General features: G+C 45.2%; 1 protein-coding gene across 1 annotated transcript in view; it reads left to right on the plus strand.

Annotated features, from left to right (window-relative positions):
• The first annotated feature begins 2267 nt into the window (after positions 1–2267).
• PINX1 (PIN2 (TERF1) interacting telomerase inhibitor 1) overlaps positions 2268–26360 on the plus strand; it is a 61806-nt gene continuing 37713 nt past the window's right edge. The window contains exons 1-6 of the mRNA XM_066547615.1: positions 2268–2294; positions 8731–8840; positions 10617–10709; positions 11032–11110; positions 14839–14931; positions 17388–17464. Of these exons, the coding sequence (XP_066403712.1) occupies positions 2276–2294; positions 8731–8840; positions 10617–10709; positions 11032–11110; positions 14839–14931; positions 17388–17464 (471 nt within the window). The 5' untranslated portion in view covers positions 2268–2275. The remainder of the gene's footprint in view (positions 2295–8730; positions 8841–10616; positions 10710–11031; positions 11111–14838; positions 14932–17387; positions 17465–26360) is intronic.

Raw genomic sequence — 26360 nt, forward strand, 5'->3', positions numbered from 1 at the left:
AGTACCCGGAGGAGAGCTGGAGAGGGACTTGGGACAAGGGATGGAGGGACAGGACACAGGGAATGGCTTCCCACTGCCACAAGACAGGGATAGATGGGATATTGGGAAGGAATTGTTCCCTGTGAGGGTGGGGAGGCCCTGGCACAGGGTGCCCAGAGAAGCTGTGGCTGCCCCTGGATCCCTGGCAGTGTCCAAGGCCAGGTTGGAGCAACCTGGGATAGTGAGAGGTGTCCTTGACCAGCAGTGCCCAGAGGGCAAAGAAGGCCAAAGTGATCTAGGAGTGCACCAAGAAGAGCATGTCCAGCAGGTCAGGGAGTGATCCTGCCCCTCTGCTCAGCCCTGTCAGGCACATCTGGGGTGCTGTGTCCAGCTCTGGGCTCCTTAGGGCAGGAGAGACACAGAGCTCCTGGAGCAGGCCCAGCAACAAGGATGGTGGAGGGCCTGGAGCTTCTCCCTTGTGAAAAATGCCAATCACTTGTTTTCAAAATTTTAAGAGTTTAATAGTAATAAAATGGTTATAAAAATAGTAATACAATTAGAGTAATAAAAATTCTGGACAATTTGGATTAGGACAATATGAGACAATAAAAACAAAGAGTTACCAACGTCCAGGCACCTTTTTCTGAGCAGCAGGAGCCCGAAAAAGGACACACATTAACAAAGGATTGACCCTAAAAACAACAGCCTGTTGCATATTCATACACCTCATACATGATGCATAAATTCCATTCAAACACAGGATTCTGTCTGGTCATCCTCAGCTTCTTCCTCTGAATCCTGACGGCGTCTTCAGGACTGAGTGAGGTGGGAAGAAGTCAATTTCTTCTGATAAGAGAGCAACAAATTCTCTTTCTCTGAAAGATTCAGGTTTCCTGTGGCTGCTATCTGGTGCAAGTACCTCGTTCCTTTCTTAAAAAAAATATATGACACAGCATAGTTTCTATTTAAACCTTATGTTACAACCTAAAACTATATTTAACACACTACTCAAAAAAATTCATACAGCATAACTAACAGAACACATATAATATTCATTTGAATATTTGTGAAAAGCCAATCATAAAATACACATTTTTCACACTAAAAAGCCAGAAAATATGAAAGACCAAGGGCTCAAGAATGTAACTACCAAAAAAAAAAAAAAAAAAGATTCCTGTATAGAAGTGCTTTGATTCAGAATTCATCAGAGGGGCTGCTTCACTCCTCAAACACAATTTGTGGCAAAAAAAGAAAAAAATTTTTTCTCCCCCCCCCCACACATTTCACAGAAAGGCAGGAAGGGGATGTTTCTCAAGATGCCTCTGTGTATTCGTCCACAGTTCCCTCCCATGACAAAGGAATTTGGGGAACTCCAGGGACATCCACACCTGAAATTCCCTGGAATAGTCATCCTGCACCTTATTTCCAACCACACACAGCAAGTGCTGCTCATCCTCTTCCCCTGGCTCGGAAACAGCCGAGATGTGTTTTGAGACATTTATTATGTGAAAAATGCCAATCACTTCTTTTTAAAATTTTAAAAGTTTAATAGTAATAAAATGGTTATAAAAATAGCAATATAATTAGAGTAATAATTATTTGGACAATTTGAATTAGGACAATATGAGATAATAGAGACAAAGAGTTATGAACGTCTGGGTACCTTTTCCTGGGCAGCACGAGCCCGAAAAAGGACACACATTAACAAAGGATTAATCCTTAAAAACAACAGCCTGTTGCATATTCATACACCTGATACATGATGCATAAATTCCATTCAAACACAGGATTCTGTCTGGTCAGTGTCAGCTTCTTCCTCTGAATCCTGACAGCATCTTCATGGCTGAGCGACGTGGGAAGTTCATTTCTCTGGTAATGGAGCAATAAATTCTTTTCCTCTGAAAGATTCAGGTGTCCTGTGGCTGCTATCTTGCTGCGAGTCCTTTCTTTAAAAAAAGTATCCTACATTGCATAGTTTCCATTTTAACATGTTATAACCTAAAACTATATTTAACACACTACTTAAAAAAATTAATACAGCATAACTTTCTAACACAACACATATAATATTAATTTTAATATTTGCGAAAAGCCAATTATATAATACGAATTTTTCACAATTAGAATTGTAGCAAATTTGCAAACTTTATTTTCTTTTTTTTTTTTTTTAATTTTCACTTTGGTGGCCTCCGCGCTCGCCTGTTTTAAAACTTTTTTTAATCAGGCGCTACTCACGCCACCCTTTTTATGCGCCGGCAGTCACGAAAGTCCCCCTGCATGGAGGAAGGCCCCCAAGATGGCGATGCTGGCGGAGCGTGAGTGCCCATCCGGGTGGGAATGTCGCGGGAATGGGGACGAGCTGGGGTCCTGGGAGCGGCGTCAGCCCCTCCCCACAGCCCTGCCTGAGGGCTTCGGGCCGCGCTGCCCCTCCCGATGGGTGCGGGGGGGGTCCCAGGGCCGGATAAAGGGGTTCGGGAGGTTCCAGAGTTAAGGCAAGGGGAGTGCAGGGACTGGGAGAGGTGGGATGAGGGGTCCCTCTGTGCAGGAATTTGGGTTCCCTGTGTCAGGGGAAGGGGGTCATGGCAGGGGGAGACTCCGGGATGGCGGGGAAAAGGGTTCAGGGGCTCCCGGTGTTGAAAAGGGGGGGGGGGTGGGAAAGGCAGGAATCGGGGTTCGGAGGAGCCCGGTGTGGGAAAACGGGGGGGTCTGGGGGCTGGCAGACCCAGGCCGGGGCGGAAAAAGGGGCTCAGGAGGTCCCCGATGTTGGAGAACGAGGGGATTGGGGGTCTGAGAAAGGCAGGAATTGAAGTGTGGGGGGATCCTAGAGCCGAGGAAAAGGGAGGCTGGGGGGGCTGAGGCAGAGGAAGGGCCCCAGGGGTCCGGACTGGGGTCTGAGAAAGGCACGATGGGAGTGTGGGGGATCCCAGGGCCGAGGAAAAGGGGGGCTGAGGTAGAGGAGGGGCTCCAAGGGTCCCTGGGGGTGGGAAATGGAGGATTTGAGGTCTGGGAAAGGCAGGAAGGAGCATCCAGAGAGTCCCAGGGTTAAGGAAAAAGTGGGGTCTGGAGGCTGGGAGGATGGAAAAGGGTTCTAGGGGGACATTGGTGCAGGATAAGGGGGTGCAGGGGGGTTCTTTGTGGGGCCTGTGTGTCCCAGGGCAGGGCAGGAGCAATGGGAATGTCCCGTGGACACCTTTAGGGACAGCTCGTCCTGTCAGTGCTTGGGGCCATTTCTGGCTGTGTGTTTGAGGGGAGACACCTCCAGCACAGGGGTGTGGGTGCTGGGGACCTCCAGGGGACATGGCAGGGCCAGGTGTGGGTGCTGGGGACACCTAGAGGACATGGCAGGGCCAGGTGTGGGTGCTGGGAACACTGAGGGGATGCAGCAGGGCTGGGTGTGGGTGCTGGGGACACCCAGGGGACACAGCAGAGCCAGGTGTGGATGCTGGGGACATCCAAGGGATGTGGCAGGGCCAGATGTGGGTGCTGGGGACACCCAGGAGATATGTCAGGCCACGTGTGGGTAATGCTGAGGGGGACATGGCAGGGCCAGGTGTGGGTGACACCCAGGAGATGTGTCAGGGCCGGGTGTAGGTGCTGGGGACACCCAGGGGAAGCAGCAGGGCTGGGTGTTGGTGTTGGGGACACTGAGGGGATATTACAGAGGCGTGTGTTGGGTGCTGGTGACAGCCAGGGGTGGTGGCATGGCCAGGTGTTGCTGCTGGTGACACTGAGGGGACGTGGCAGGGCCAGATGTGGGTGCTGGGGACACCCAGGGGACATGGCAGAGCTGGGTGTTGGTGACACTGAGGGGACATGGCAAGGCCAGGTGTGGGTGCTGGGGACACTGAGGGGACGTGGCAGAGCCAGGTGTGGATGCTTGGGACATCCAGGAAATGTGTCAGGGCCAGGTGTGGGTGCTGGGGACACCCAGGGGATGTGGCAGGACTGGGTGTGGGTGCTGCGTTCGGTGCTTGGGTCATTTCTGGGGCAGAGCTGGAGCTGAGCTCACCCTGTGCCAATCTCCAGTTCTTCGGGACCTCCAGAGGAGGATTTGGAGATGGGGAAGGGTCTGGAGGGACCAAATGAGCAGTGACCAAGCCAGGAGGGGACCAAGGTCAGATGTTGGGGGTGCAGAAAGAGGGGCTCAACTGAAGAATTTAAAAGATGATTTATTGCAAAATCAGTCATGGAAGGGTGAGGCTGTGAGGTTCTTACATCCAAAGCCATCACATCAGAAACCACAGTAATTCTAGTTATAATGCCTTTTATAAGGCATTTATTATCCACATTTCTGATTTCTTAACCAATCAGCTGCTTCCACAAAATTCATTAGCATCTTCATAATTAATTGCTACTATAATAGCCAATACTATAATAGCCAATTGCTAATTGCTATTATAATTCTATTTATAATGCCTTTTATAAGACATTTATTATCCAAATTTCTGATTTCTTATCCAGTCAGCTGCTTCCACAAAGTTCATTAGCATCTTAATAACCAATTGCTAATTGCTACATTTCACATCATTTACCTCAATTTCTCTTTTTCTAGCCATAGAAAAAGATAAATATCGTATCTATCATTTCTATCATATAACCACAGAAACTTATTCCTGTATCTTCTACTTTTTATCAACTCTTCAACAAGTTCTATTGTTAAATTTGAATATTTTTCTGCTATCCTGCTTAGCATATTTGTTCACTTATATGAAGCCCATATCTACTTGCTTAAAACATATTTCAGCTTAAACTATAAATATTTATTCTTATTTTGGATCTGTTTCACTACTCTATTCTAAAGCTTTAAGCCTTCTCCAAGGCCTTAAATCAAACTCTGTATCCATCTCTATCTCTGAGCCTGCATTTCTCCCAGTCAGAGCTCACCAGGGCTGCAGCTTCTCCTGAGGGACAGCTCCAATTTCTGTTCCCTGTGACAGGGACAGGACCCAGGAATGGCTGGGGCTGTGTCAGGTTTGGGTTGGAGATCGGGAAAAGGTTCTTCCCCAGAGGATGCTGAGGCTCCCCGGGGAATGGTGACATTCCCAAGGCTGTCAGAGCTCCAGAGGGTTTGGACAATGCTCTCAGGGATGCCCAGGGGGAATTATTGGAGTGTCCATACAGGGCCAGGGGTTGGTCTAGATGATCTTTGTGGGTCTCTTCCAGCTCAGGATATTCCATAATTCTGTGAATTTTGTTGAAATTTCCCTGACATTGGAAACAAAGAGCTTCAGTTTTGCCTCTGATGGGATTGAGAATTTGGGCTTCCCATTTCTGACAGGACACCCTTGACCAAGAGCTCAGGGTCTGGTGAATTTCTTTGCTGGGTTGCAGGAAATATGGACAACACAAATAACAAATCTGGTGTACAGTGGGAAATAAAGATGTGATTTTAGGGAAACAAATCTGCATTTGCACATGGAACTTTTTCGTTATTTTCAGTGCAAACTTTGGTGTAATTTTTTCAGAATTTGTCAATTATTTTAATGGGACATATCAGTAATGGACTTATTTGGAGTGGAAGGGACCTTAAAGCTCATCCAGTTCCACCCCCTGCCATGGGCAGGGACACCTCCCACTATCCCAGGCTGCTCCAAGCCCCATCCAGCCTGGCCTTGGACACTCCCAGGGATCCAGGGGCAGCCACAGCTTCTCTGGGCACCCTGTGCCAGGGCCTCCCCACCCTCACAACCAAGAATTCCTTCCCCATATCCCATCTCTCCCTGCCCTTTGGCAGTGGGAAGCCATTCCCTGTGTCCTGTCCCTCCATGCCTTGTCCCAAGTCCCTCTCCAGCTCTCCTGGAGCCCCTTTAGGCACTCTCAGGTCACCCTGGATCCTTCTCTTCTCCAGATGAGCATCCCCAGCTCTCCCAGCCTGCCTCCTAAGCCTTGTCCTTCTTGTGCTCCCCCAGATCATCTCTGGGCACCCAGCAGGGGTTTGGATGGGAGCTTTCAGAAATTATGATTAAAAACATGCTCCAGGCATAGAATTCATCTTGGAAAAGGGATTAGTAATGGATCTTGTCCAGATGATAGAATATCTGAGTGAAGGAGTTGAGTTGTCCAGCCCTGGCTCAGCTGCCCAGGGCAGTGAGGATTCCCCATCTCTGGAGGGATTTAAATTCCATGTGGATGTGGCACCTGGAGACATGGCTCAGTGGTGGCCTTGACAGTGCTGGGGGATGCTTGGACCCGGTGATCTTGGAGGTATTTTCCAACCTCAGTGATTCTGTGATTCACTAAAGAAATGAGGGTTTTCTCCACTGGATGGTGCTGCTCTCCCAGAGTTCCATCACTGTCTGTGGCATCATTTTTGAAGCAGCCCAGAAAATTGGTGTTAAATTAGGAGCTGAATCTTGTGCCTGGTTTCTTCTCCCACTCTAAAGAGATCAGTGAACAAATTTAAATTTCTGATAAATTATTGACTAATTAGTGGATTTTGTTGTTTGTTTGGAAACGAGAGATGATTTTATGTTTTCTGTAAATGGCATGGAGTTGTGCCTGGCTTTCTTAAATACTTCTCTAAAGACGAAAGCAAGTTTGTTTGGGGTTGTTTTCATCCTATTTAAAAATCAGAGTATGTTAACCTGGCAGAAACATGAGGATTAATCCCACAGTGTAGCTAAGAAGGTTGCAATACTTAGATTGAAAATGCTGGCTGGGAAAGTAAATGTCTCTTAATTTCAAGAAATATTTGTGTTTGATGCCCTTGTGCTTTGTTACCAACAACCTCCTGGGAGCAAAACATCACAGGGGCTTCTCCATAGGGAGAGATATTCAGGAAAAACCATAGAAATTCACTTCTGAAGCTGTGATTGAAAAGAAGGGCAGCTGCTCAGCTGGGGAATGTAAGAACTGCTGGAACCCTTGAGCCAGAATCACTAAGGTTGGAAAAGACCTCCAAGACCACCAAGTCCAAACATCCCCCAGCACTGCCAAGGCCGCCACTGAGCCACATCCCCAAGTGCCACATCCACAAGACTCTGAAGTCCCTCCAGGGATGGGGACTCCACCACTGCCCTGGGCAGCTGTTCCAATGTCTAATCACCTTTTCCATGAAGAATTTTTTCCCTCGTGTTCAATCTAAACCTCCCCTGGCACAACTTGGGGCCATTTCTTCTCCTCCTGTCCCTGTTCCCTGGGAGCAGAGCCTGACCCCCCTGGCTGTCCCCTCCTGTCAGGGATTTGTGCAGAGCCACAAAGTCCCCCCTGAGCCTCCTTTTCTCCAGACTGAGCCCTGTGGTTCTCCATGGGGCAGCAGGGAATCCCAGTTTATTTGGAAGTTTAAAATCACAGACCACACTGCTGGTTCCCCATCTTTTCTTAGCACCACAGGCAGGGCTTGGAGGAGTTGCTGCTCTCAAGGTTTCCTGGTGGGAATAATCACAGAATCCCAGGATGGTTTGGGGTGGAATGGACTTTAAAGCTCATCCCATTCCACCCCCTGCCATGGACAGGGACACCTCCCACTATCCCAGGCTGCTCCAAACCCATCCAGCCTGGACTTGGACACTTCCAGGGTTCCAGGGGCAGCCATAGCCCCTGAGGTTAATAAGTTGTTTCCTGTAGAGAATGAACCAGGCAAAAGTTGGATTCCCCTCTGAGCCCTCGAGCCTTTAACCCAGTTAAAAACTGTTTAGGGACCGTTTGGAGCTTCAAAGTTTCGGAAGTGGGATAAAAAAATCCCCCACCTTGAATTCTGACAGTCTTAGTTCCTTAAAAATGAAACAAAACTGGGCAAAAAAATGAGTCAAACATCCCTGTAATATTCAATCCCTCTGGCCCAAATCCCAAATCTTGTCTTTTAGGGAACGATGACTTCCTGATTGCATTGAAAACACCTCGTTGGATTTGGCTTCTCCCTGCCTTGTGTGGCCTTGGGTTAACCGGTCATTTTTGATCCAGCATTTCCCATGGTGTTTAATGAAGTTTGTAATCTTCCTGTCTCCCATTCTTTGTTTGTCTTGTTTATTTAGGTTCTCTTCCTGCCTGGGCTTAGGTGCACATTTGGAGTGACTGGTTAACTGGGCTGGTTGCTCTTCCTTGATTTCAAGGAAGCTGTTCCTGGTGGGAAAGGCAACATGTGGGTCTGGGAATCTGTCATTTCTTTAGGAATCCACATACATCAAGGGAGCCTTGATTCTTCTTTGGATCTCTTAATTCCTGCAATAATTTCTGGCAGCTTTTCAGTTTCCCCAGAAGTCATTTTTGAGAAATCCAAAAGCTGAAATCCCACAGTTTTCAGTTCTGTCATTCCCTTTCTCTGATCACTTACCTTGGATTTTTCGCTTGGCTTTTGTTAGGAAGCCAGATATTAAAATTTCTGTGTTCTGGTTAAAAGGAATCCTGGAGAATTGGTTTTGTCCAGAACTGGGAAAGCAGCTTCATAATTTCCTCCTCTGTAGACTCCATGTTGAAGCCAGATGTAAAACAAAATTGGAATCAATATGGAATTCACACCTAAATGGTAATCTTTAAAGCCTCCCTGAACTGCAGCCCATCCTGTGGGACAGCAACTTCCACAGCAATCCCACTTTGGCATCTTTCCATTAATAATTAATATTTTCACTGAGCTTTAATTGTTGTTATTGTGTTTTTTCATTTAGTAAAATTAACCCCCAAAATGTATCGAATCTGGCATAAGTTCTGGGGTATTTTTTTCTGCAATAAAGAGATTTATTTGGACTGATTCAATACCAAGAACTCTCTGGGAATGCCAGTAAAGCCTGTTTGAATTTTCCTTTCCTGCTGCAGCCCGCAGAAAGCAGAAGTGGTCTGTGGATCCACGGAACAGCGCTTGGAGCAATGATGATTCCAAATTTGGCCAGAAGATGCTGGAAAAGATGGGCTGGTCCAAAGGAAAGGTAAGATCTAAAGGAGAACAGTGTAGATGAAGGGTCTAAAACTGCCAGGGGACAGTTTTGATTTATTCTCTTAGGTGCACAAGGAATTTGAGCAGTGATAAATTTTTACACTTTGTTACAAAGTCTTGTTTGTGCCTCTCCTGCTTTCCAGTTTCTCTCCTTTCTTTGACAATCTGAATTCCCAAGTGAGAGCTGGAGTTGGAATATTTAATCAGGTTAAAGGTTTTAAGCTGCCTTTAAACCTTCAGTTCTCTCCCTGCTTTTGATACTCTTTAAAGCAACTCCAGGACCTGCTTTAGTCTTTCACCTGGTTTTAAGATTTTTTTTCTGATCTGTTCCTTGAACCCCCAAAATGCTGTGAGCTGTGTCCCTTCCCAGCTCCAGCCAGGACCTGTGGGTGAGGGGACTGTTTCCTGACACTAATAAAAACCTCTAGGTCAGCACAGACACCTGCAAACTGCAGGTTTTATTCCACAGAGGTGCCTCAGCAAAGCTGAGATTTGGGGCTGCACATCAGGGCGTTTAGTGATAAGAATCCCCACAAAACCCCCACTACCTTTGATTATTTTTCTAGATTTCCTCTTCCAGGCTTTCCTTAAAAGGCAAAAAATTTAGGATCATTCTCAATTCTGTATATGCCTTAAAACCTATTTTTGGATTTAAACTGTTGCTTCAGTTGTCTCACAACATTTCCCACTTGAGATACTGGATCTTCCTGGCCAACAGTTGTACAAGAAGGATTTATGTCTCCATTCTATTCCAAACTTGGACAAATGGAACTTTCTCTTGGTCCAATTAAGGGGCAAAAGCCCATATGAGCAGTGAAATTAGGCTGCTTAGCACCAATCCTGTAAATGGGGAATTGGGTCGGGGAAGGATGTGTGACCAAGCGTCCTGCTTGCTTCCATACTTTTTGGTCAGCAGAAGTTTCAAGGCAAATTTTCCACCCCATTGACCAAATAAACTCTTCTTTGTTTGTAACAGCAACAGCATTTTCCAAATAGGCCTCATCTCTTCAAATCTTCCATATTCTAGGATGTGTCTGCTGGGCTTCTCTCCACTGCAACACCATATAAATGTTTATTAATTCTAACACATTTGGTGATGATTTGTGACAGATGAGGCAAATTGCAGGTAAATACCAGGAACAAAGTTTTAAACCCACAGCTTTGCCTTTTAATTTTTTAGCCTTGACCATAGAGTTGAGAAAGATAACCCTGGACCTGAATATTGCTTCATATTAAACAACCCCAAAGTTGTTTGCTCCAATATTTTCATCCACTTCTGAGGTGGAGGGAGTTGTGAATGCCCTACTGGCTCCAGTCTGCTTCTCCCCTGCCCCTCCCTGCCCTCTTTCCATGTAAATTTGGTTTGGATTGTGTGTTCTGTGTGGGTCTGCCTCATTCCCATTTCCCTTCCCAGTGACAGAGACATTTTTGGGGTGAGGCACATTCTTCTTATGTAGAGTCTTGTTTGAAAACTGTAAACAATTTGGGCTGGCTTAGGAATGTCAGGTGGCTTCCTGATTAATCACCCAACTACTTAATGTTGTTGCTATTTTAGTGTTTATAATGCTTTGCTGGAGGCTTAAGTTGTAAATTTAAAAAAACTTTATGTGTTGTATGGTAATGCCTGTGAATGAATTCAGCTACAAGCAGGCATATTAACAGGAAGTAGTTATTTTTTTGCTGTATTTCCTTGTGAACTGTCTCACAGTCCAAAAGCTCTGATTGCTGCTGTGAAATCCTTACATTTTTACTCTCAAATCCTCCTTAGGGTCTCGGGGCACAGGAGCAAGGAAATCCAGAACACATCAGGGTTAAGGTGAAAAACGACGTGCTGGGATTGGGAGCTACCATCAATCACGAGGTGAGCACTAGACCCAGGGCAGGGAAAGGATCCCATTTCAGCAAAAGCACAATTATTTGAGTGGAGTATTAGAGAAACCTGTAGTCACAGCTGGTGGTAGCATGTACCAAACAGAATTGTTTAGGATTCCAAGACAACCCTTTTAATTTCATTTCACTTTGGGGTGGCTGTAGGAGCTGTGGTTGCTGTTACCACCTGTGGGGTCCCTCCCACCAGCAAGGATTGGATATATCCAATTAATTTAGTTCTAAGTTCTAGTTTTGTAAAACTTGTGTTAATTCTGAAGACTTCTGCCTTGTATTCATGTGGGTGATATTTACAGGACAACTGGATTGCTCATCAGGATGACTTCAACCAGCTTCTGGCTGAGCTGAATAACTGCCATGGACAGGGTGAAACAGGTAGGTTCATGCTTGGCTCAATCAGATGCTGGAAGCTCAGCAGAGTTTCTATTCTGTGTCTTTAAAAAGTTCCTGAGGCCCAGTTTGTGATGCAAATAATATTTTGGATAAGATTGGGAACTCATTCCCCAAAATCACTGGGAGCCAAAGGATATGTTGCCATCCATGAGCATGGATTTGTGGATCTCAGTAGATCAGTTTTTCTCTCAGTACTCAAAGAAAGGTTTTTTCTTGGGGAAAGAAAACATAAAATGTTTAACCTGTTTATTTCATCCAGGATCACAATATTTGGGGATGCTTTCCCTGGCCTGTTCCTAGAGGAACATTTCCTTCTTTATAAAGCACCCAGAACCTGAGGGCTCTCAACAATCTCTCAGCACTGCAATGCTTTGCCTTCCTTTTGTTGATGAACTGTCACACTTTGCTTCCATGCTCCAGTGGCTTCTTAAATACCTCCTTTTCCTGTCCTTGGAGAGCTGCTCTGTAGCTTTTGCCTCAGAGTTCTACATCTCTGCTTTGAGTGCAGCATTAAGTGATTTTTGTAGCCCTTGTGTTGAGCACACAAGGGGGGAAACTTTCCCGAAAGGGCTATTTTTAAAGTCTTCTATTTTTGAAAAGCTTCTTACAAACTGACCTTGCTTTGTGAAAATGAAGTTAGGAAGTTGTGGTGGGTGTGAGCTTAGAGAAAGAATTGGTTTATCAAGTGATTTATCATCTCTCCTTTAGTTAAATGCAGTTTAAACTCTGGTTTTGTGTCTGAACACCTCTCTGGAGTACTGTTTAACCAAGGGCTCCTGTTTGGACACAGCTTGTCCATATGCTGCTGGGGCAGAATTGCCAGATTAGTGAATTTAGCAACTCTTCATTCATTCATTCTTAACCTTTGAGCACTGACTTTTCTAGGAGAGAAAATGTAGAAAGAAGAGGAGGAAAACCAGTTAGCAAGGAAGTTTTCTAATCCTGGAGTAATAGGATTAAAATTTTGAGCCTGATGCCTCAAAACATCTTCTTTAACTTGCTGTGCAAGCTGTCCTTGTGAAATCATGAGGCCACCCAGGACTCAGTGGTGTCACTCAGCTCCTGGAGAGGTAGGAGAGCTTTTCATGGGGAAATTCCACAAGTTCCTGTCTCCCTGGAGAACTAAATCCTGCCCAAGTTGCAACTTGAGCCCTAAGATCAGGGAGGTGTAACTGGTGGGAAACCTGCAGATGAGCAGAGAGCCAAAATGACTTGCTCAGGGCCACAGTGAGTCAGCAGAGGCAGACTCAGGGAGCAAGGCTTGGCCCTAAGCTCTGCTCTCTTCCCTGGGTCACCTCATGCAAAGTGACCCTTGAGAACTCTAATTTCTCCCTCTTTCACTCAGTTCTTTTGGTCCTTTTAGGAGGTGGGACAATTTTTCAATCACTGAGAACAAATTTGGGTGCACCGTGGAAATTCCAGGTCAGAGTCACATTTGGTGATTTACAGAAAGGCATCACTCTGAAACTTGTTTTTTTGGCAATTGTTGAAGCTGGCAAAACTCATCCAGGAAAAGACTCTGCCTGCAGCTGTGCTGCAGGAGCAAATGTAACATTATTGGCCACCCTCCAGTTTCAAACTGCATTAAAAGTCAGCTGAAAAACTTCATTGTTCTTAAAGAACCGGTGCAGTTGCCAGAGCTGGATTGCAATTAGAGGTTGGAAAGGAAAGGCCCTGTGGGGGTTGATGCCAACATTCAGATACCCTCAGTGTCTGTAGCTTTAGCTGTCTTTTCCTTTTTTTTTTTTTTCTTTTTTTTTTCCTAGCTAGGCACTGAGTGAGGGCAGGTTTAGATTAGATTAAATATTAGGAAGAAATTCATCTGCTGGTGGTGAGGCCCTGCCACAGGTTGCCCAGAGAAGCTGTGGATCCCTGGAAGTGTCAAAGGACAGGGCTTGGAGCAACCTGGGATGGGGAAAGGGAGTTGGAACTCCATGGTCTTTTCCCACCCAAACCATTCTATAATTCCTGGTTCTTTTGCTGGGATCCTCAGTGATGGTGACTGTCCCTTTCCCATGGATTAAAAATGGGAACAACACCCTGCAGTGCTTTGGCACATCCACCTCGATCACATTTGCTGCAAAAATGCCATTTTGGTGGCCTTATTGCCCCGACTAAATTGCTTTAAAAAGCACATTAATATTCCTGCAGCACTTGCTCAGTTTGTCAGAGGATTTTCCAGTCCCTGGAAGACACAGGGATGCATTTCCCTGCCCACTGCAAGTGCCAGCACGTTCAGTAGTGAAATTCCTCCCTGCAGGCACAAGGCGGTGCTGCTGCCCCTTTCCCTGTAGGAATAACGTGGAGGAGGAAGGCTCTGTGGAAACCTTTTGCTGTGTAATGCTCCTTTTGCTACCAGGAGATTGGAAACCAGGCTCAAAGTGCTGCCTGGCTGTCAGGATATTTTAGCTGTGATGCTTGCTTTTCCCGCAGACCCTTTTTATTGAGGATTTTTTTGTTAAAAACTGGATTTGCTGGTCCTTTCTCTTCCCATTAGTGTGGGAGAGTGGGATTCAGCCTGCTGGCCCTCAGCTCTCCCACTGCAGGCTGGGGATTTCAGTTTTAGCTCAGGGATTCATCAGGTGGCACTGCCTTTCAAACAGGGAAGTGCTGGAGTTCCAGTGTCAGAAAAGCTTGGGCAGCAGAGCTTTCCAGGGTGGGATCATGTGAAAAAGGTGACTCAACTTGGCCCTCAGGGTATGGGTTGATTTCCCTACCCATCCCACAGGCAGGAAAAAAACACCTCACCATAGTAACCCTCTGTGGAGTCACAGAGCAGAGACTCCTGTGGTGCTTCTTTTCAGGACTAGTAAGGCAGTAATTAACTGTACAACAGGTTAGCTCTCTCTTTCTGGCAATGTTTTGTAAATTAACAGGTTCTGTGGTTGCAAAGAGAACATTTGTACCCCCAAAATAACCTGCCACAGCAGAGGAACGTGATCTCTGTGCTGTTAAAGAGAGAGCTTAATCCTTCACGTGGCCTTAACCTGCTCACAGTCTCCCAAAGTACTGCTGAGTGACTCTGGGACTGAGCCAGCCCCAGAAACCATTCCCAGAGGACAGTTTAGATGCAGTCCCTCTTCTGGAAGCCTGGAAAATGAGATAATAGGGATGTGGCAATTTGTCCTAGCTGGCCTTAGGGACAGAAAAGCTTTGTCACCATTCAGTTTCCTTACACAGACGTATCAGCTTATGTCCAAATAAAGGTATTTTGTGTAGGGTTAGAAATGAAAATCCTGTTGGGGGGGTGGTTCCCCCCTTTTTCTTTCTGCTCTATCAGTATTTTATTTCCTACTATTTCTTGCATCTTTCTCAGACTCTGGTGCTGGAGATACTCTATGAAAAACAGCATTATTATTATTATTATTAATTTTCATACCACAGAGATGGATTTGCCTTTGACCTGGAGTACCTGTATCTGCCTTTTCAAATTACATTGGATTGGAAATGGGAAAGAAAGGGGATGGGGCAAAAAAAAATCAAGCATTGACATATTTCAGACAAAACTTAGAGTGCTTTCTTCAGTAATACTTTATGATATGTTGTTAACTGTATTTTGAGAGAGGGCATAGGTTGGACTTGATGATCTTAGAGGTCTCTTCCAACCTCATTATTCTGTGAGAAAGTTAATTACAGTGATGTTTGAATTTGGTGCTTAAGTGCCTCTAACAGAACTGGACCCTGTTTGCTTGGGGTTTGTTTTTTTTTAGAGTCCTCAGTGAAAAAGCAGAAAAAGACATTCAGCCTCGAAGAAAAATCCAAATCTTCCAAGAAACGTGTCCATTATATGAAGTTTGCCAAAGGTGAGAGGAGTTTTGTTGTTTCATAAGCCCTGGCCAAGATTAGAACAAACCCTGCTCAAGGTGATCTGTTGCCTTGTGGAGTCTAAATTTGGCAAGTAAAACCTGGGTTTAGAAACACCCCCTGCAGCTACTTGCTTAAAGCTCTAATATTGCTGTTCCTCTTTATTTTGGGCAATTTTGGGTGGCCTTAGGCTGCTGATGTTGGGAATAAAGCAATTCCCTAGTGAAGGAACTGAATAAAGGAGCAGCAGATATTCCAAGTGAGCAGGGATGGGAGCAGAAGGCAAAGGTGAGATGGGAGTGACTTGGGCATCTGTGTGGCACTAACCCCTGCAATCCCCTGCTCAGAGATCATGTGGATGAGATCAGGGATCAGATTAAACCTGCATGAAGGAAGAGGAAAGCCCTCTTACATCGACCAGGTACTTCATGGGATAAATTAGGGCAGCCAGAAAAACTGTCAAGAAGTTGTAGAGTTTAGTAATTTCTTTCTTTCTTAGAGTGATGAGATTATTTCAGTCAGGCCAGGTTCTGGCCCTTGACAGTTGTTGAGTCCTTTCCCTTTTGCTCTGTTCCCCTTTCACACGGTGTGTGCCCGTTTCAGGGCATGGATAGGATCAGTTTCCACTAATGGCTGATTTATTAAACTGAAAGCTCTGTGTAATGTTTTCTGACAGCAAATGCCTCTGCTAAAACAGAGCTAATTGATACCTGAATGGAGGCCAGATTTTCATATCAGGGTTTGGGATTTTTGGTGAAATAATTCAACCTTGAAGTCCAAGCTGTTAACATGAGCCTGCCACTTTATGACATTAAACAATTAAATTGGTTCAGGGCTTGCAAGTACAGAGGCCATGGCCTGTTTGAACAAAGACGATTTATTTTGATTTGGATTTAACCTTTTACTAAATATAGAGGAAAAAAAGAAGTGCCTTTTGAGCATGTAAAATACAGCTCAAGGCTTTCATATTCACAATATCCCTGATTTGTTTGGTCACATTTCCACAAGGCAGCCCCTCATTTGCTTGTACCTTCTGTGGCCTGACCCAGGGAAATTGTCCTTTTTCAGGGAAAGAGGAAAAGTTATTTGAGTAAGACTCGTGTTGTCATGGCCCTTGTTGTTAAGTCCAGTCCTGCTTCCTTTCAGACTAAACAAGACAAGCTCACACAAAAGGGGGAGAAGGGAACAGCGACGGCACCAAACGCGGCTTCCGCTCCCGGGGCTGGTTTGGAGCCTCTCTGCTGGAGGAACAGCCACCCCAGGATCTGGGAAATACACCCCAAGCTCAGATTAAATCAGCTGCTTTTCTAGTAGCTCCTCCCCTGTGATGCTGCAGGAGACTGGGGCTGTCAGCTGAGCTGGTTTTCTGTTAAAGGAAAAATGGGGGATACGTTCAGGGGGAGGCACAGAAAGGAAGCGTAGCCTGAAAATGGGAGCAGGAGGATTTTAGGTGTCACATTTCAAGCCTTGGCCAAGAGAAAGCTGAGAACAACCCCAGTCTCTTCCAGCTTGCTTGGACAAGGCCATTTTGAGGCGGTGCAGTGAGGTAGCAGGAAGCTGGGGAACACTTGCCCCTCTAGGCTGGTGTGTCTCTTTACCCTCCAGGGACAGTTAAGGATCCCAGGAAAAAGAAGAAGTCAGACTTGGGATTTTTTTGTTTTGTTTTGGGTCTTTTTGGCCATTACAAGATTCATTTTGAGGTCACTGATTTTCAAGTGATTCAGACCCCAGCATAGTCTTAACAAGTTGACCTGTCTGGGTTAATTTTGTTTCTTTAACTTTTGCTGACCTTTTCCCAAAGAATTTTTTGACAGAGTCAGTGGACAGCTCAACAACTCCTGCACTGTGGAATTGGCTAAACCTTTGCCTGTATCTCTCAATCACATCACCCTCTCCTTGCTCCATGTCTGATATCCAGCTCACCACACAACAATCAGATGGCAATAATGGCCCTCCTGGAAATCTTTGCTTCACCCTTGAAATACTTTTGAGTTGGAATGACCCAGTGGGTGGCAGAGGTGGAGGTTTTGCTTTTCAGGAGCAACATCAGAAATCAGAGAAAAGTCCCCACTGGGTAAAAATGGATTTTTTTTTTCATTGTGTGGAGGAGCTGTAACTCCCTAATTCTGTCAGAAATGGGGAATCCTCATGAGAATCCTAAGATCCCAATGCATATACACATTTCCTCTTGTGTACCTTCATTTAGTGGCCTTAGCATAGAACCACAGCATGGTTTGGGTTTGAAGGGACCTTACAATTCATCTAATTCCAACCCCCTGCCATGGCAGGGGCGCCTTCCACTATCCCAGTTACTCCAAGGTCCATCCAACCTGGACTTCCTGATTTTTGTTTATGTCCAAGAGCAGTTCCTCTCTGTCTGTTGGTCACACTGTTACCAAAATGCATCCTCAGATGTGAAGGTTTTGGGGTTTTTCCCTCTCTTTCCCCCTTCCAGGTAAGGATCTCTCATCACGCACTGAACAGGACCTGTCCTGCATTTTTGGGAGAAGGCAGAAGAGTGCCAAGACCCAGGTAAACAAGAATCTTCTCCTTTCTCTTATTTCCTTGTTTATTATCCCTTATAACAAAATGTCCAAATGTCTTCTGCCAATTTGTTTTTTCTACTTGAAGTGCTGTGCTTGAATTCTGAGGAAATGAGAGTAAATTTAATCTCTGTTTTTATGGATTATCATGATGTAACTTCTATGGAGATGGAGAACTCCAGTATTTTAATTTTTTGGTAGGAAATGTACATCACAAAGAAGAATTTTGCTTGACCTGAAAGGTCAAAGGTTGGACTTGATGCTCTCAGAGGTGTTTTCCCACCTAAATGATTCTGTGAAAGATCCATGAATATCCAAAATAAAATTGGGCATTCAGTAGCAACTGTGCAATCTCCACAAAGTGCCCTTTTTTTCACAAAAATTGGGAAAGGCTGAGGAGCTGCAAAAGATTCAGAGGTGGCCTGAACAGTGATAAATATTTGATGAGAAGACCTTTCCCCTGACTTTAGGTAATGAGATCCAGGTTTGGACCAGTTTTTATTTTATTTATGTGTTAATTAGCATTTTCACTTGCAGAGCACAGACCAGCTCTATCAGTGGATAAAATAACCGTGACATGACCAACATAATTCCAGAAAAATTCTTTGGAAAAAATACCACCTGGAAAAGCATAAATGAATATACTGCAGGAATTGCCCAGTTGGTTCCAAGTTCTTGGAAATCTCTGGTTTTAAGGGGAAGATGGGGCTTGGAGTGGAAATTTCTGGAATACAGAATACACACCCTGTAGTGTGCGACACCTTGCTCCTTGTGCTCTTGGAAGTTGTTGTGGAGCTTCACTGCAGGTCACTGGGAGCTGAAATAAGGATTTGGGAACTTGTCTGTGAGAGCTGTTGGAGCTCTCACATCCTGTGGGTAAACTTGTACCAGGGAGCCCTGTTGGTTCTGATCACATAAATACACCCTGGATCTTCTCTTGGCTCCCTTGCTTCAGATCAATGGGAGGCAAAACTGGGATTTAAAGGGACAAACTGAGATTTAAAGGGACAAACTGAGATTTAAATCTGCTCAGCACTGCTGGGGTTGAGGGAGCAGATTTTGCCCACTCATGAGTTGTCTCAAGTAGTTGGTATTGTTTTCTCTCTATGTTCTACATCTTTTGAAATTCAGAGTTGGAAAGTTGCTTCTTCTGGGACTTTTTCCTGCAGATCATTGTGGATAAACACTGCAAATCACACGGATTTTATGAAGGGTGTTTAAGTTTGTGCATGTTTTTGCCAATCCCTTGACAGATGCAGTGGTTGGCTGATGGCTGCTGTGCAGATTTCCTGAAATGGTTCAACATTCTGGCAGAAAAGTCACAGACTGTTCCCTCCTAAGCACCCAAATTTCCTCATGCAAATCCAGGCAGGAGGGCACAGAATTTGGAGCTGCATTGTTGTCTTCTGGCTGCTGCTGAGCAGCCACAGGGGGAGGAAGCCAGAGGCAGCACAATTGCTTCCCCCAGCTCCCCCTTCTCCTTCTCTTCATGGATCAGAGATCTGTGGAGTTAGCACAGAACAGAAGTGCATTGCTCAGGCCCTCCAGCTCTGAGCAGTTTCATTGCACTGCACCCATGAACTCTTATGATCCCTTTCCATCATGTCCTGGAGCCTGCTCTTTAAGGTGGCACAAAGAGAAGTGCCCTGTGAGGCTTTGCAGGAATTCTCTGGATTTGCCTTCTGGTTTGAAATCCCTGAGCTCTGCTGTGGCACAGAGCTCCCTGCAGGAGCAGGAAGGTGCTGCCATTCTCCTGGAACTGAGTTGTTCCTACATGGAGATGAGGAAGGAAGGGCCCTGGTGCCCAGCAGAGCCCTGGGTTTTCCTGCAGGTTGTAGTAGGCCCCAGTTCCCTTCAAATTTCAGCTCCTACAACCCTGGGCTGCTTTCCCTGGTGACAGGATAAGGATTTCCATGCTTCCAGAGGAGCCAGAGCTGCTCCTATCCATGAATCTGATTACAGGTTCCCAGCTGTGGGTGCAATGGAGATGATACATGGAAGTAATCCTGTTCATCCTGGAAAAGCTGGAGCAATGGCCACAGGAATCTCATGGATTTAAAAAGACCAAGTGCTGGTGCTGCATCTGGATCAGGGCAACCCCTAGGATCAATCCAGTATGGGGATGAAAGGATGGAGCAGCCCTGGGAGAAGAACTTGGGGGTACTGGTGGGTGAGAGCAGGACATGACCCAGCCCAGAAACCCCTGGAGCTGCTGGAGCAAGTCCAGAGGAGGCACCAGGATGATCAGAGGGATGGAGCAGCTCTGCTGTGGGAAAGGCTGAGAGAATTGGGATTGTTCAGCCTGGAGAAGAGAAGCTTTGAGGCGACCTAATTGTGGCCCTCCAGTACCTGAAAGGAAAGAAAGATGGAGAGAGACCATTTACCAGGACCTGCAGGGAATGGCTTCAAACTTACAGAAGACAGAGTTGGATGGGATATTGGGGAGAAATTCTTCCCTGTGAGGGTGGGGAGGCCCTGGCACGGGTTGCTCAGAGAAGCTGTGGCTGCCCCTGCATCCTTGGAAGTGTCCAAGGCCAGGCTGGATGGGGCTTGGAGCAGCCTGGGATAGTGGGAGGTGTCCCCACCCATGGCAGAGGGTGGATCTGATCTTCAAGGTCCCTTCCAGCCCAACCCAGCCCTACCCAACCCATTCCATGATTTTATACCTTCAAGTCATGTCTCTGAGGCTCTTTCTGAGGTACCATCTCCCTCCTCTGTCCTCAGAGATGCAGTTTGAGAAGCGTTCAGCACACTTGATGTGCACTGAATGACCCCCACAGAGCTACCATTCCACTCCTGATCTTTTGGCAGAGATTTTCAGCTTGATTCTTTTCCCCTTATTTCTGTTTGTTTCAGTCTGGGATCAGAAAAACTTGGGTGTAACTCCATGGGAAGATGTAGGAACTGCTTTTCACAGAATCACAGAATTGCTGAGACTGGAGGAGACCTGGAGGTCTCCAGAGGAGTCACCTGCTCACAGCAGGGTCAGCTATGGCAATTTCTTCAGGAGTTTGTCCAAACTTTTGATTATCAGCCTTCCCTAAAGCCTCCAGTTTAAGCCCATGACAAAATTTCAGTGGGTGGATAAAAGAGGTCACCTAAGGGGCAGAAGAGATCATGGAATCATGGAATTGTTAGGGCTGGAAAAGACTTTTACAATCCTCAACTCCAAGCCTGTTCACCACTTAGCCATGTACTATAGCCATATTTCTTGAACACTTCCAGGGATGGTGACTCCTCCACTTCCCTGAGCAGTCTGTTCCAGTGCTAGACAAACCTTTTCCATGAAGAAATTTTTCCTAAATCCAATCTAAACCTCCCCACTGTTGCACTAGATCTGGCTGGTTGGCTGGTGTCACACCAAACTGCCTTTAAAGGTTAGGAAAAGAGAAGAAAAAAGCAAAACACAGGGAATTCCATCTGTGCTTATGCTCCAAGGGGAATTAGTGGGGGAACTCAAGGCTCAGTGATAGTCTCTGGACCAGCAGGATAATCCTGGCTCTTCTGAAGAAAGTCTTGTCAAAAATCTGTCACCCCTGAACTGCTGCAGTGATGAGCAGGGTCTCAACAAATCAGATGTGTCGCTGTTCCAGTCAGTGCTGCCCACTCTTTTCCAATGTGGTCATTAGCAATCATTCTGTGATCCTGACTGTGCAATCTGAGCTCTCTGAACTGTGGGGCTGATCTCAGACTCCCTTTTTATCTGTCTCAGTGGCCAAGGATTGGTCTGGTAATGGATCCTTTCTTTGGTTCCACACCAGCTCTGCAGCAGTAAGTGGGGAATGCTGAAACTTGGATTATCTACCTTATCAAAGGAAGAGGGAGTTGGCCAGAGGACTGTAAAAATTGCAAAAGAGGGGAATGGCAAAGGATGTGGAAGGAAATGCTGTTTGCCCCTGAGGTCAAAAGGAGTTTCTCTAGAAGTAATAAAACTACAATGCTGTTGTTTTGATGGTCCTGGGATATGTGTTACTAATCAGAGGCAATTGCAACCTTTAATTCTCCTGAATGTTCAACATAACAGTCCTTTTTTTAAAAATTATTTTTGATAAATCATGTGTCCAACTCAAACCTCCTTAATAAACTACACAGGGACCTTTGTTTAAAACAAAAAAAAAAATACAAGTCAAAAAAATGAGGTGGGGAAGAAAACAATGGCTGGGCTTCAGAGTGGACCTAAATTGAAAACGTCTGCAGTTTTTCCCAGGGAGAGCAAGTGATCGAAAATATTGAATTGTAATTATGATGCTCTCTGGAGACCTGCAGTGAGGACCTGTTTTGCAGGCTAAGATCTGCCAGACTTGTTTTTTGCCACCACTTTTCCCCGTGATTTTCTCACTTGCTTAGGAACACTGGGAGCTGGGGAGACAGAAAAACAAATTCCATTAGTTCCTATCTGGTTGAACTTCCTGGAACCCCCACTATTTTTTTTGCTTCTCAGAATTTCCTTCCTCCATCCAGCTGTGTTTCCTGATGGAGCCTTATCACTGGAGAAAATGCTCCTGAGTGAAGCTGAGGATTTGGGAATGAGTTGCAGACAGTCCCAACTTGGTTGCTGAACAACATGGTTCTGGCACTGATTTCACTCTGGGGGCTGGGGGGGAGCAGCTCTGATTTGCTCAAATCCTGTTGGAGATGCATAAAAACCTGACTGTTTTGCATCCATCTCACATGCATGGCTCAGGCCATTCCATGAGTAATCTGCTTCCTCCAAGTTTGTGTAACTTGGATGGAAACCTGCGTAAGTTCCCTTCAGCCACCCAATCCAAGTAGCCCGAAAGTCTCAGGCTTGCAGTGATTTCTTCCTTGTTAGGCATTAGAAATGGAACTGTCACCCCTGGTGCTTTTTCACTTTTTTTTTTTTTTTTTAATCAGGAAATTGTCTTCTGACACATTTTGCAGAACTTCCTCAACTGATTTATATTTCCCAGCACTTATCAGAAAAGCATGTTGGCTAATCTTAAGGGACATAGCTGAAAATTCATTAAAGTCTGGCTTTGCCATGGGCTCCCTAAAGTTATGGGTGAATTGATACCATTCCCTGCACCTCAACTTTCTCTCTGCAAAATACCAATCATGATATTGGTGTTTGTGGGGTTTCACCATTGTGACTTTTAGGCAAGTTGCAAGTTAAATCTTAGTTGTTTTTTTTTTTTACCTGTGACCAAATTTGTTGCAGGGTTAGCACATAAATTAATTTGCTGCACCCTTCTTTGGCAATGCCAGGGAAGGGGAAAAAACCTGCAGAAGAGGAAAATGAGTTACAAATTAACACAGATTTTTCACTGTTCTGCTTTGGAGACCACAGTTAGCATGAGGTATTTGGGACTGAGAAGCAGAACAGAAAAAAAAAAATACATCAAAAACCTGGAGAGAGTCCAAAAGGATTTAGTAAAATGGGAGACAGGGTTAGAGGGCATGTCCTAGAAGGAGAGAGTGGAGGAACTGGATACGTTCATCTCAGAAAAGAGGCAGAAAAAAGATGACCTCTCTGCCTATAAATACCTGGGGGTCATGGGGAGGGAGGAGCAGAGGAAGGGAAGGGACGGTAATCAGAGTAGGCAAAAGCCAGGAATGGGACTGAGGGGTGAGAACTTCAATTAGAAAAAGGAAGACTCAGACTTACTCTTCAGCAGGCTTCCTCACAGTGATGTCAGCGGGGCACTGGAGGAGTCTCCTGAGGGAAATCCCAGCTCCTCAGTGAGTGACGCCAAGAAAAAAGGTGAATTTAACACTTTTAGACCCGTTGGGATGGGCAGAGATGGATCATGTTAAGTAAAACAGCTCCCAAAAGCCATTCTGCGAGTGGCTCCAGTACTGAAGTTGGATTCCTGTGGGTGTGTTGTGCTTGGATTCTGTATGGCTAAAGGAGATGAGCTCATGCAGGAATCCTTGTCCTTGTGCACATGGATCTCTTGGCCTTCCCTGTTCAGTCATGAAATATTTCAGAGTCTTCATATCTTTGAAACCTCTGCTGCTTCAACCAGCACATTTTACTTGCTTCAGAATTTCAGTCCCAAGTGGTAGGACAAGGGGGAATGGTCTTGAGATGAGGGGCAGGGGAGGTTCAGATGAGATATGAGGAAAAATTGTTCCCTGTGAGGGTGGGGAGGCCCTGGCACAGGGTGCCCAGAGAAGCTGTGGGTGTCCCTGGATCCCTGGCAGTGCCCAAGGCCAGGCTGGATGGGGCTTGGAGCAGTTTGGGATAGTGGAAGGTGTCTCTGCCCATGGAAAAGGGTGGAATGGTTTAAGGTCTCTTCCCACCCAAACTATTCTGTGATTTTTATCAAGGGATTTTTACAGCTTCTGTAGTACTGCAGGAACCTCTTTGGCCTCTCCAGCTCTGCTCTGCACCCCACCATGGACTCTTAACTGCTGAAAGGGTCAAAAAGAAGAGAAAAAAACAACCCCAAACCAGATTCTGCCAGCACTGAGGAGTGCAAGGCATTTGCCTCTGCCTGAGGAGCAGCCAGGGCACGCTGGTGGCAGAAAGTAACAAGGAAGACAACAGGACAGTACAGTTGAAGGGTTAAATCACAGAACCACAGAATGGTTTGGGTTGGATGGGACCATAGAGCTCATCCAGTTCCAACCCCCTGCACAGGGGGTACAGGTAGAGCAAATCTGGCAGCACAGACCAGTGGAAAGCTGATCTAAAGACCTGTTGCTTTGAGTTGGTGACTTGCAACATCCTACATAGCAAATCAGAAAATTAATTAGGCTCAAGGTGTTAATTTGAGCCATATATTTAATATTTCTCCATACAGACGAGAGTCTTTCAGGAATACCAGGAATAATTTCTTTTACCCAGCATTCTGTCCTAGTTGTGCTTTTGATAAAAAAAAAGGAGGAAGAGCAAGGTATTGATGTTTTGTTGCCTATTCTATAAGCACCTTGTTAATCAACTGGAGGATAAATTATTGCTGTCCAGATATCAGGAGAGAGGGAGAGGTGGAGATATCTCCCAATCTGGAAGTAAAGGTGCTTTTTCTTCCTCTCTTCATTGGAGAATTCTTGCCTCCACTTTTGTTCCTTGGGGGTGTTGTTAAGGAACAGAAAAAAATCTGGGGGGAGCTCTTTTTGATTTATCTTCTCTCCTTCCCTTTTGGTCACTTCCAGAGGCTTAAAGAGCCAAGTTGGCTTTAATGTGTTACCATTAGAGACCAGGCATTAGCTGGAATAACCCATCCTGCCTCACAGTGAAAAATATCCCTTGATTGGCTAATTAATCAGTCAAAGGGGAATGACATGGCCCTCTGCTTGAGGGACTCTGCTGCACAGGTAAACAGGTCATTGATAAATGGTTTACCCACAAATTCATATATCAAGAAAACTTAGTCATTTTTTAACTACGCTTGGTGTGAAAGCTGTGCTGTGTGTTTTTGGAGGTGGATTTTTGCTGCCTTTGCTTGTTTTTGCATCGTGGAAGCTTTTAGACTGTGGAAGTTTGTGAGAGGAAAAGGCCAATCAGAACTTGGTCACGATTGGAGTACTTCTGGTTTTTTGGTTCTTTTTTTTTTGGAATTAAAAAAAAAACCTCAGGAATTTTTTTCCCCTCTCAAAAAGAGGAAATCATTGACATGGCTTTGTGTTGAGATTGAGTGGGTCTGAAATCAGGATGGCTCAGTTGCTTTTGTCATTTAAATATCTTGAGGTTGCTCAGTTGGTCATATCCAGTCCTCAGGCACTGCGTAGACAAAAAAATATATCCATAAATGGATCTGATGAAATAATTGGGGAAAATCTGTGGTGTAAGAGGTAGGTCTTTGTTGGTAAAAGGCTTTAACTGAGCTGATTTCCTATTGGCTTTTGGCATTTCTGTGCTGGACCTTATCATCTGTATATTTTATAACACCTAGTGCTGCAAAGGTGGTTCTCCAGTGAGATTTTTTGCTGAGATTTAGAGAAAATAGAGGAAAAAAAATTAAAAGTGAAGGAAGGAAATCCAGCTCTAAATTAAATGGCATAAAAATGTGATTTAGAAACACTTTTATCCATGGGGTAAATAGGGTTAAAGCAGTGGAATCGTGTAAGGGACCACAAAACAATGTTTGGCATAGCTGCTTAACTGGGTGCTCAAAACAAATCCTAATTGTGCTTTTTTCTTGCAATTGTCTCTTTTTTTTTTTTTTTTTTCTTTTTTTAACTGCATATTATGTGAGAAAGTAACACACCAGTACCTAAGAATATGGGTTTGGCTTCTAGGGAATAAACCTCACCTCTTTTTTTGTCCTGTGTAATCCCTTCCTTTCAAGCAGCCCTTGCCATGGGCCTGAGCTTTATAGACCAGCTTTGTTTTGTTTTTCCTTTTAAAAATATTTGTCTGATCAAAGAGCTTTCCTTAAAAATAAAAAAAAAAAAAATTGAAAAAAAGTTGCAGTGCAGCAGTTCAAAACAAGGAAAAGTACCTTTTTTTTGATCCTATCATAACAGGATTTGTATATGGAAGTGTGAAGTAAGCAGGTGGCTTCCTGTTGATTTTTAAGCCAGGTGGGCAAGTTCTTGATGATGAGTTGGTCTCTCTCCCTGCCCTGCTTTCCTTGGGGCAGGAATTTACTTATTCCTGTGTCTGGAGGAGTGGAATTTGGGCTGACAACTTGTGGGGATAATGCTGCTGTGGGAATGAGAGGGAAACAGCAGCTTGGTCCCTCTCAGAAATCAGGGATTAGGATACATTTTATTACCTCCATCTATTCAAGCAGCCTGCAAGGACTGGGTGTTCACAGCGATCTGATTTTTGCTGACTTAGTGTCATTAAAGGGTGTCTAACCTTCCTCCAAGGGTGTCTTCTGATTTTGGCCTCATCAAACTGGTTATGAAACTGCTGGTTGGTTCAGATGGGTTAAACAAACCAGAAGCTGGAGCAAAGGAAATTATTCAGCCTG

Source organism: Molothrus aeneus, chromosome 3, assembly GCF_037042795.1.
Source record: "Molothrus aeneus isolate 106 chromosome 3, BPBGC_Maene_1.0, whole genome shotgun sequence".
Lineage (NCBI taxonomy): Eukaryota > Metazoa > Chordata > Aves > Passeriformes > Icteridae > Molothrus > Molothrus aeneus.